Raw genomic sequence first — 11,507 nt, 5'->3', positions numbered from 1 at the left:
TCCTTTGTTAAAACCAGCCCTGCACAATTGCATGTAGAGTGTGTCACTTGCTGTAGTTTAGCTTTTTTGTTAGGGTCGTGCTTTGAAGTCATTACTGCTTTGATGTGAGTCAAAGTTGTAATACAAGGCTGTGTGTGTGTGTGTGCGTTTAAGGCAGGACTGTTATCATTACAGCGCTTTGAACTGATTTCAATCAGACAGTTAAGTACATGAACCAAACTACAGCTAACTGCAGGTGTTAGCATGTTGTGATAACTGCCACTGATGGTTAACACTTCGAGTGCAAAGTTCATTTTCAGTAAGAATAGTGGCTCGTCCTGTTCAGACGTTTCTGAGAAACATCACTGAGTGTCAGCTGGTGCTCAGCAAGCCTCTGTTGATCAAGGGTACTGTGTCTGATTGGGTCTAAACATATATATCAAATATAGTATCACTTTTCACACGCTTTTCCACAGGGGTTTAATAAAAATAGTGATGTTGAAAACTAAAAAACTTTGTCACTGCAGACTTGCATAGCTGTAATAGATGTTATATAAGAGCAAGCTGGAAAGTGAGATGGATTTCAGTTTTATTTATTCAGTGCCAAGTCACAGCAGCAGTCGCCTCAAAGCATTTAAGAGTAAATCCTGTAAAATCAGGCTTGCCAGAATTTGGGTCTCAAAACTGAAAAATTCCATTAGTTTTGTCAATATTGCAGAGACCAGATGAATATCTCGCCAGCTGTCAGGTCTTTATGTATTTTTTTTTCCTGATTTATTTTCTTTTTTAAGGATTTTTGTCCTCCACGTATCCAGTTTCTTCTTTTAAAGACACACTGCAAACCATCTTTGTAGCTAAGAGATCTTTGGGAATCCTCTTGTTAGTGCCTTATGTCTGTCAGACTGTGTAACTACAGAAATGAGACGGGCAGACAGGGTGCTAATAACAAACTATCTAAAGATACATTTTAAAACTGGTTCCTTGACAGGTTTGTTATATGTAAACACAACACTGGTTGAGTTAGGTACCTTTGTTTGAATTATTGCAAGAAATTCTGCTTCCATGGAAGATACATTTAAAGAAATAAGAGCTGGTTCAAGACTTTTGCACACTACTGTATCTACCATCAAACATTAGGTGGATATTAATATCAATATTTTGATATATTCTAAAACATAGGACACAAAGTTTTTTATACTTTGATGCCAGTCATATTATAGAGAGACAAATCAGTTATGATTCATAGCAAAAAACAAAAACCCATTGTGATCCTGCTGAAATACAGTTGAAATGTCTACAATTTTATGTCTGTAGCTCAAAGAGAAGTGCTAGAATATTCTAAGCTGTGGTCTGAGCAAGCGTAGCCTGGCTTTCTCTTAATATGCATTCTGCCTTCTTTGGCATCTGGTCAGTCTCGTTTCTATATTTTCCTGTTATGTGAAAGATTAAATTTGGTAGTTAAAGCTGGTTTTATTGCTTGTGGCTCCCCCTGTGGTGGGCTGTAGCTGTTACTCTGGGAGTTGGTTTTTGGCAGTAGCTGTTTATTTTATTCATCTGGCTTAGGAAATTTATTTCTTTGTTTAGCATTTATAATTTGTAAATGGTCATTTATTTCAAACTGATGTAGAGCTGCTACATCTTATTATTACTAGAGATGGACCGATCCGATATTACGTATCGGTATCGGTCCGATACTGACCTAAATTACTGGATCGGATATCGGCGAAAAATAAAAAATGTAATCGATCCATTAAATATCAAAAAAGCAGCTCACAAAACTTGCGACGGAGTAACTCGGCTCATAACCGTAGCACGTAGGAGCAGTGTGCGTCATGTGATAGAGCAGCTGTGTGTATTTGTAGCCTCGCTAGCAATCCGGCAGTTCATCTCCGAAGTTATCCCAGAGAGAAGTAAAGCAAGTGTGTAAGTTCATCTCTGAATGTTTGTAAAGCGTTCCCATGTTAAGCTTAACAACCGATATATGGAGCGACTGCCTCTCTCTCTCTCCCTCACCTTCCTGCTGCTACTTCAATCGTGAAACTGCTTAACGATCAGCTGATCGGCTTTTCTGTCGCGAGTCCGTCTCTCTTCTTTGTTTTTGGCCCACTTTGCACCAGAAAGAGGAAACCAGCGGCTGAACAACAGCAGCACGTTTAAGCTTGATAAGCTGTTGTTAGAATTTATTTAATATTACTTTCTACACCAGGATCCTTTTCTACGTAGCTGACGGCTGGTAACTGTGCAGGGGGATCTAGCAAAGTTTAGCCAGGGGGCCGATAGGGCATGAACAGGGAAAAGGGGCACAAAGACATACTTTTCTTTCTTATTCTCATTTAAAATGTCTAGCTTTTAATAAATAATTATCTGAATCTTACACCCAAAGTTTTAATCTGATGTAAAATGTATAGAAGTCCATTACTGTATATAGTAACTCTTAAGTCTATATACCCTAGTAAGCTATAGTACTTTTTCCTTTGGGAAGGTACCGTCTGTGAATTCTGCAATTCTGTTGAAGAAAGATGTTGAATCTATTTAATTATTCTTGAAAAATAATTTATTTCTGTGCATTTTTTTTCACCCTGCATCAAATTAAAGTTGATTACACTGATTAAGCATCATGAGGTGGAGGGTGGGGGGTGGTTCCCTATTTTTTTTTTTTTTTGCTGGGAGTTTCCAACCCTATTAGTTAGGTTGCTTAATATTTCTGCTAAGTACTCTTTAAAATACCAGAATAGGGAGGATGGAGCAGGTTTAAGTTTATTAGATTGATCAGTGTTGCTGAACTATGAAATATTTTGGGTGCAGTGTATTTTTTACACACAGGTATAACAGAATAGCTTTAGTGTTGTTGTTTATTTAAACTTGAGTATGAACTTATACAAAATGCAGCAAGATATTAAAAAAACAGTTTTATTGATTAAAAAAACACACTATATCGGTATCGGCAGATATCCAAATTTATGATATCGGTATCGGTATCGGACATAAAAAAGTGGTATCGTGCCATCTCTAATTATTACTATAATAAATGATATTAAATTGGTACTTTGATTTCAAAGCAAAATGTTGTATGTCTGTTGGGGGGGAAACGTCTGTGGCTTCATTCAGAAAGTGTTGTCTTTCTAAACGTTGGAGGTTGTGAACCTTAAATGTTCCCCTAAAAAATGAAGGAGTCAGATATTTGATTTCCTCTGAAACAGCTGAACTAAAGGTTTCCTCACTGTGCTGAAGCTGCTGATGTGAGGTTGCCCAACAGAAGCTGGACTCATTGCTGGGAAGTGAAACCAATGACATCAGTGACACTCTGATGAGGGTCAAGCCAGACTGACACAAAGAAAAAAGAAGGTAGAATTTGTGTCAAATCGTCCACTTAGATAAACAGTTTATATAGAAAGACAAAGGAGGGGGTTTTTTTTGTAATTTTACAAATAGGCTGTTTTAATTGGATGTGTTCCTGGCCTTAAGTGTCTGCTGCCAGTTTACCTGTAAAGGGTCATTTTTGTGAGTTTCTTGCTGACCTGAAAGTTTCCTTTCTGTTCTTAATACTTATTGTCAAGGCCTTATAATAAGCATTATTTGATGGGTATACAGTGCTTGTGAAGCCCTAAAAGATGTTTATGATCATATGTAGAACTCTTTTATGGATTAAAAATAATAATAAAAGCCGTTAGTTTGTTAAAATGGGTTATTATTTCTTAAAATTAGTAAGGCATTGTTCTTGCTTTAGAGCCAGTGGCTTTAAAAATGTGCAAAATGTTATAATTAGCTGTTACTTTGGCCATAGTTAACATGCAGAATAAAATTAGTTTAGCAACAAAGAAACGAAAGAAAGTTCAGTGAAAGTTCAACACAGACACAATTTAAAGTCTTATTCACATATTTTATGCGTATTTTATGGTTTGATAGCTAATACAGTACATGTTTAACGATTCAAGATGCAGTGCGTTAAATCAGTGAGCTTTGAAGCAGGTGGTAGATGACCCTAGCACAGAAACAAAACCGCCTGTTTTCCTGTTTTTAATTTAACATTAAGGGTTAAATTTTACCCGTTAGGTTTGGGCCTGTTTAGCTCATAGCTATTATGAAAACAAGATATTTGGTCAAAATGTGGTTCTCTGCTCTTGTGTCTCTGTACATTTTTTTTTCTTAATATGATTTGTCTAGAAGTGGAAAAACAGCTGACAGGAAATACTTGATAGAAAAATCAAATATGTATGTGTGTGATCACATGAGTGCTGTTGCAACTGGCATTTTAAAAAAGCTGATGTGTGGGTCTTTTTTTAGTACATTTGATCAACCTTTTTGGTTGTGAAATGTTTGTGATCAGGCATCCACGTAACTTCCAACCCAACTACATGGAAGTGGGATTCTTGCTTGTTCTTTCTTGCATCTCACAGCAGGAAGGCTCTGGGTTAAATCTCTTTTCAGCAACCTGACTGGGCGTTTTACACTTCACTTGTTGTCAAAGTAGAGTCCAGCAAAATAAAATACTTATACTTTTAGTTAAACAGATGGGCAATGTTGAGGACTAAATACTGCTTGGAGTAGAGTGAGCTGCAGCACCCTGAGCACGCCAAACTCCAACATCCATTATCTGTGTTCAACTAAGATGACAAGGCAATATTTCCAGCTAGTACTGTAGGAACGGGTCTACGGGGATGATGAACACACTGAAGTAATGGTGTCTGAATTCTTTGCTTCCCTTTGCTTACCCACCAACTCACCATTTGGCCGTTATGTTTCATTTCAGTATACAGCTGGTTTAAAACAAACATCCCATGCATAAGCATCACATAATTACAATGTGGCCATTCAGACAAATTGCAAAACGTGTTTATTTTCAAGTTACTATGATTCAAACCACGCTATATTGATACTGTGTTGTGATTAACAAGATTTGAATGGTGAACAATACAGATCTCTGTGGAACCTGTACGGACATGAAGATGTTCCAACATGAACGCAGACACAAATTGTTTCCTCTGTAGCAACTCTGGTTAGTTAATGGGAAGTGGTTAAATGGGAGTAGACTGTCTTGCAACCACAAACACGCAATTCTACTTCTCATGGACAAATGCCATCCTTCGCTTCTTAAACACATCCTAATAAAATAAACATAACCTAAACCCGACTCTAACCTGAACCATAAAGTTCTTTCCGAGTCCTAAAACATCCTTTGAAAGTCAGGATGTCCTCACTCCCAAGAGCCGGATTGATCCTCACAAAGAGTTTGCAGCACAGGAAACGCATCAGAAGCACTTTGATCATCGAGTCTTCGTCTCTGTGTCTGTTTAGCTCATCGACTCATTTGCCTGGGAGATCGGCACTCTGAAGAAGGAGATGGGGAAAAACACGGAGCCTGCGGGAGGAGATCAGAAGACAGAAACACTTGTGGGGTGAGCTCATGCCATGTCTGTATTAAAGACAGTTCCTGAATTGTGTGTCTGCTTGTGCTTGTATATTTTTAGATTTCTTCTGGTGTATTTCTCCATGGCTGCCAGCAGAGAGCGCTCCTAGCAAACCTTTAGGTCTTGATGTGTGAAATGTGGTGATATCGGCACAAAGATGCCACTAAGCTATGTCAGGAGTCAGCTTGACAAACAGGAGTTGCTCTGCAGTGCGTGTTTCTCACTCATCTCTCAACTGTGATAAAAGCATCTCTGAAAAAATACCTGATTTGCCTGTAAACATGCAGCACTCACCTGTGGATGTAATGTAAAGTTTCATACCTTAGCTGTAAGGTTCAGTGTGGACTTCAGTGATTAATTCCTCTGAGAGACGGTTTCTGTAGAATTCAGAAAGTACCGGTTAGTTATTGAGGAACTGAGAAGGAGGTTGATAGGCACTGTGAGGCACACTGTCTGTGTTGGAATAATTTAAACTAAATTTACTGAATTAGTCATAGCTTTTTTTTTAAACACAATGAACACTTTGGGCATTAAAAGTTTGGGTGGGCAGCTTAGTATATAGTGAGAGCTGGAAGAATTGTGTGTAATCTCAGTAGGAGGCTTTACTGCATTAGTAAATAACATATTAAGTAAACATATTAAGTAAATATGTGAGCTTCTGTTGACTGTTTTCAGAAATATAAAGTTAAAAGATGTCTTGATGGTTGTCCAAACAAACTATAGGCTGGGCCGCACTGAGTGCTTTAGTCACATGACAAGCCACATATTCCCAAGTATTCCTCCACAACTTGTTTCTCCTCTACAGTTTAAACCTCACATTCACAGCTAAAAGACCAGTTAACCTAGCTTGCATGTCTTTGGACTGTAGGAGGAAACCAACAAAGACTCAAACCATAAATGTTCTTACCTGGAGGGAACCATCACAACACTGCATAGCTCACTGATGCTTCACAACAAGAGTTTAGAAAAAAGACTTTCTCTTGATGATTTGGAAATGGTTGCATCAGCTTTCTGAGCATAAAGTCTACAGTGTTCTAAAGTATTTGCCCCTTTCCAAATTTCTTAGGTTTACTTTTGCATATTTGTCACATCTAATATTTCAACAAATTTTATTATGAATTGATAGAAAACAGTGTTGAAAAAATGATTTCATTTGGAAAAACACTAACTAACCTTGCTCTATGTGAACAAGTAATTGCCCCCTAAACCTAATAACTGTTTGTGCCACATTTGGGACCAAACACAGGAGTGAAGCTGATGAGTCCTTCATGTCACTTGGGATACTCATCAATGCGGCTGTATTAAAACAGTGTTTTCCAGCATGAAGAGGCTGTTTAAGGTCATGTTAAGGATTCAAAAAGAATGAAGTCTATACTTTGACTCAGCTATTCCATTGCTTTTTTGTTTTTTTAAAGCCGTTCAGAGGTGGCTCAGTCCAATAAACATCATCACTCTAAACAGTAATGCTCACAAAGACTGCTTTATGGCAATTTTTACCGTTAACAATCAAACTGAAGTATTTCAATATTCTCCCAGTGTAGTATTTCACTGGATAGACATGTTTTAAAAAGTAAATAAAGTAATTAATTAATAAATACAAAAGAGAAAGTAGTTTTACTTGGACTGCTAGAAAGTTTCTAGTAAATTTCATTAAAGGGAACTGTGAAAAAGGAAGTCGAGGCGTCATTTTAGCCACACTTTGGGGATTTTTGTCTGCGTGGGTGCGTTCGATCTAATCAGTCCACCTTTGTATCGTGCTTTATTTGAGTTTATTGCTGAGGAACAGCTCATCTACAACATTTCTTTGCATTTCTTCATCTTTTTACTACTTTTTATTAATTAACTATGTCAATAAAAAAACTATTTTAATAAATACCAGGTTTGTTGTGGATATAGCACCATGTGAGAATGTCTCTGAACATGCATTCAATTCTAAAATATGTTCAAATGTTACACCTTAAAAGAAAAATTCTGTGTGTTTTTGTGGTTTGTATAGCCGGTCACTGATGCTTGATTTTATGTGTTTGTTTTTCCAGACTGGGGGAAGAAGTGGGAGGCCTCTTCCTGCAGGCCTCACCTTGTGCTGGCATCAGTGGAGGGCTAGCCGGTGCCAGAGACTCTGGCTACGACTCGCTCCACCGACGCCTCAATGTCCTGGACAGACTGGTGCATACCCATACTGTGTGGCTACAGCTGGGCCTTAGGCACGAGGAAGCCGTGCACATACTGCAGAACCAGCCAGCTGGGGTGAGGCAACGGCTGCCACTGCGGCTTCCTGCTTTCCAACACTGCTAACTTACCTGGAGGCTCTCGCTTTGGATTAATATTTAATGTTTAATACAACAGAGGCTTGAAATCACAACTAACACGGCAAACTTTTTCTTTTCCTCAATAAAACCAGTCACAACAGTGGTAGTGTATTGTTTGACCTCGGCCTAAACGCAGTCAGCTTATATGTATTACAACAAGATCACTCACAAAACAACATGATGGGAGTCACTTTTTTGAGTCTTAAGGAACTAATTTTGTAAAAAACTTAAAAAAAACAAACAATAAAAGTGTGTTGAGTATTTCTGCTACGGTAAGTGTTTGTCTGTTTTTAAAGAAAATATTTTGGATTAATTGGACCAAAATAAATGATATTGCCGATACCCCACCTCTCTGCAAGATTCCATCAAAATCCGTGTTTTTTAAAATCTCTATATTCTTGCTGATTAACTGTTGACCATTCAAAGGCAAAAGTGAAGGTATGGGTTTAGATGCCAGTGCTAGGCCACCAGCTGAAACAGTCAGTCTGTAGTTCTAAAGTTGAAAAGAGAATTTCAGTGATCTAACCTGATGCTTCAGCCGCTGCTGGATTTCACGTATAATCAGCTGAACTAGCAAAAACTAAACTAGTGCAGGACCAAATATGTCCTCAGTTCGATTTTTAGTTTAGCTTTAGGATACTTTTAGTCTCTGATAACAGTAAATATACAGCACTACACGTTTCATTGTTGTGTATATGTTGTGTAAATATAGGAAGAGCATGGATGTTAGGACATTCCTTACAGTATTTCCAGCTCTCTAGAAAACACAGCTGAGTCAGCAGAACATGAAGAATGACCCAGTTTTTGTGCAAACGTGTTGTCTGGGGGCTTTTGCCCCCTGGTAGGGTCTCCCATGGCAAATTGGTCCTGGGTGAGGGACCAGACAAAGAGCGATTCAGAAGACCCATATGAAGAGAATATCGAGGGAACAGTTTACCCTGCCCGGGGAGGGTGCCCGAGGGCGAGCGTCTGGTGGCCGGGCCTTAGTCCATGGGGCCCGGCCGGGCACAGCCCGAAGAGGAGACATGGGCCCATCATCCCGCAGGCCCACCACCCGCAGGAGGCGCCATAGGGGTCGGGTGCATTGTGTGCTGGGCGGCGGCCAGGAGCGGAGGCCCTGGCGGACTGATCCCCGGCTGCCAAGACTGGCAATAGGGACATGGAATGTCACCTCTCTGGTGGGGAAGGAGCCTGAGTTAGTGCGTGAGGTTGAGAGGTACCGACTAGATATAGTCGGGCTCACCTCTACGCATGGCTTGGGCTCTGGAACCAGTCTCCTGGAGAGGGGCTGGACTCTGTCTCAGTCTGGAGTTGCCCCTGGGGAGAGGCGGCGGGCTGGAGTGGGTATTCTAATATCCCCTCGACTTGCTGCCGGTACGTTGGGGTTTTTCCCGGTGGATGAGAGGGTTTGTTCCCTGCGCCTTAGGGTCGGGGAACGGGTCCTGACTGTCATCTGCGCTTATGCGCCGAGTGGCAGTTCAGAGTACCCAGCCTTCTTAGAGTCCCTAGGGGGGGGGTGCTGGAAGGTGCCCCATCTGGAGACTCTGTTGTCCTGCTGGGAGAAATCAATGCTCACGTGGGTAACAACAGCGAGACCTGGAGGGGCGTGATTGGGAGGAACGGCCTCCCTGATCTGAATCCGGCGGTGTTTTGTTATTGGACTTCTGTGCAAATCACAGTTTGGCCATAACGAACACCTTGTTCGAACATAAGAGTGTCCATAAGTGCACGTGGCACCAGGGCGCTCTAGGCCGCAGGTCGATGATCGATTTTGTAATCGTATCACCAGACCTGCGACCATATGTTCTGGACACTCGGGTAAAGAGAGGGCTGAGCTGTCAACTGATCACCACCTGGTGGTGAGTTGGATCAGGTGGCGGGGAAGGCGCTGGACAGACCCGGTGCACCTAAACGTGTAGTGAGGGTGTGCTGGGAATGTCTAGCAGAGGCCCCAGTCCGTGAGATCTTCAACGCACACCTCCGGCAGAGCTTCAACAGCATTCCGAGGGAAACTGGGGACATTGAGTCCGAATGGACCACATTCAGCGTCTCCATTGCCGAAGCTGCTGCAGTGAGCTGCGGCCGCAAGGTGGTTGGTGCCTGCCGTGGTGGTAATCCCCGAACCAAATGGTGGACACCAGAGGTGAAGGGAGCCACCAGGCTGAAGAAGGAGTCCCATCGGGCTTGGTTAGCCTGTGGGACTCGGAGGCAGCCGACAGGTATCGACAGGCCAAGCGGAATGCGGCTCGGGCAGTGGCTGAAGCAAAAACTCGGGTGTGGGAGGAGTTCGGAGAGGCCATGGAAAAAGACTTTCGGACTGCCTCGAAGAGATTCTGGCAAACCGTCAGGCATCTCAGGAGGGGAAAGCGGTGCTCTACCTGCACTGTGTATAGTGCTGGCGGAGCGCTGCTGGCGTCAACTGAGAAAATTGTCAGGCGGTGGAAGGAATACTTGAGGACCTCCTTAATCCCACTGACACGTCTTCCGAGGAGGAAGCAGAGTCTGGGGATGAGGGAATGACCCACCAATTTCCGGGGCGAGGTCACTGAGGCAGTTAAACAACTCCTTGGTGGCAGAGCCCTGGTGTTGATGAGGTCCGCCCGAGTTCCTGAAGGCTCTGGACGTTGTAGGGCTGTCCTGGTTGACACGCCTCTACAATGTTGCGTGGAGATCAGGGGCAGTACCCTGGACTGGCAGACCGGGTGGTGGTCCCCATCTTTAAGAAGGGAGACCGGAGGGTGTGTTCCAACTACAGGGGATCACACTCCTCAGCCTCCCTGGGAAAGTCTATGCCAGGGTGCTGGAAAGGAGAGTTCGTCCGCTAGTCGAACCTCGGATACAGGAGGAACAATGCGGTTTTCGTCCTGGTCGCGGAACACTGGACCAGCTCTTTATCCTCTCAAGGATACTTGAGGGTGCATGGGAGTTTGCCCAACCAGTCTACATGTGTTTTGTGGACTTGGAGAAGGCATTCGACCGTGTCCCTCGGGTGTCCTGTGGGAGGTGTTGCGGGAGTATGGGGTGTCTGACCCATTGCTACGGGCCATTCGATCCCTATACAACCGTTGCAAGAGTTTGGTTCGCATTGCCGGCAATAAGTCGGACTCGTTCCCGGTGGGTGATGGGCTCCGCCAGGGCTGCCCTTTGTCACCGGTTTTGTTCATAATTTTATGGACAGGATTTCTAGGTGCAGCCAAGTGGCGGAGGGCTTTCGCTTGGTGGCCTCAGAATCTCATCTCTGCTTTTTGCGGATGATGTGGTTCTGTTGGCTTCATCAGGTGAAGGCCTCCAGCTCGCACTGGAGCAGTTCGCAGCCGAGTGTGAAGCAGCGGGAATGAGGATCAGCACCTCCAAATCTGAGGCCATGGTTCTCAGCCGGAAAAAGGGTGGAGTGCCCACTCCGGGTCGGGAATGAGTTCCTGCCCCAAGTGGAGGAGTTCAAGTATCTCGGGGTCTTGTTCGCAAGTGATGGGAGAAGGGTGCCGAGATCGACAGGCGGATTGGTGCTGCGGCTGCAGTGATGCGGACGCTGCACCGGTCCGTCGTGGTGAAGAGGGAGCTGAGTGTAAAAGCGAAGCTCTCAATCTACCGGTCGATCTCGTCCCTACCCTCACCTATGGCCACGAACTGTGGGTAGTGACCGAAAAAACGAGATCGCGGATACAAGCGGCAGAAATGAGCTTCCTCCGAAGGGTGGCTGGCCTCTCCCTTAGAGATAGGGTGAGAAGTTCGGCCATCCGGGAGGGGCTCAGAGTAGAGCCGCTGCTCCTCCACATCGAAAGGAGCCAGTTGAGGTGGTTCGGGCATCTGA

The 11,507-nt window shown here is 43.2% G+C and overlaps 1 protein-coding gene across 1 annotated transcript in view; it reads left to right on the top strand.

Annotated features, from left to right (window-relative positions):
* LOC116318748 (ras and Rab interactor 2-like) overlaps positions 1-11,507 on the top strand; it is a 69,530-nt gene that overhangs the window by 21,815 nt on the left and 36,208 nt on the right. Inside the window, exons 3-4 of the mRNA XM_031737871.2 lie at positions 5,275-5,375; positions 7,424-7,634. Coding sequence (XP_031593731.1) covers positions 5,275-5,375; positions 7,424-7,634 — 312 coding nt within the window. The remainder of the gene's footprint in view (positions 1-5,274; positions 5,376-7,423; positions 7,635-11,507) is intronic.

Source organism: Oreochromis aureus, linkage group 13, assembly GCF_013358895.1.
Source record: "Oreochromis aureus strain Israel breed Guangdong linkage group 13, ZZ_aureus, whole genome shotgun sequence".
Taxonomy (NCBI): Eukaryota; Metazoa; Chordata; class Actinopteri; order Cichliformes; family Cichlidae; genus Oreochromis; species Oreochromis aureus.
The sequence above is the reverse complement of the archived record's forward strand: the minus strand, read 5'-3'. Positions and strand labels throughout refer to the sequence as shown.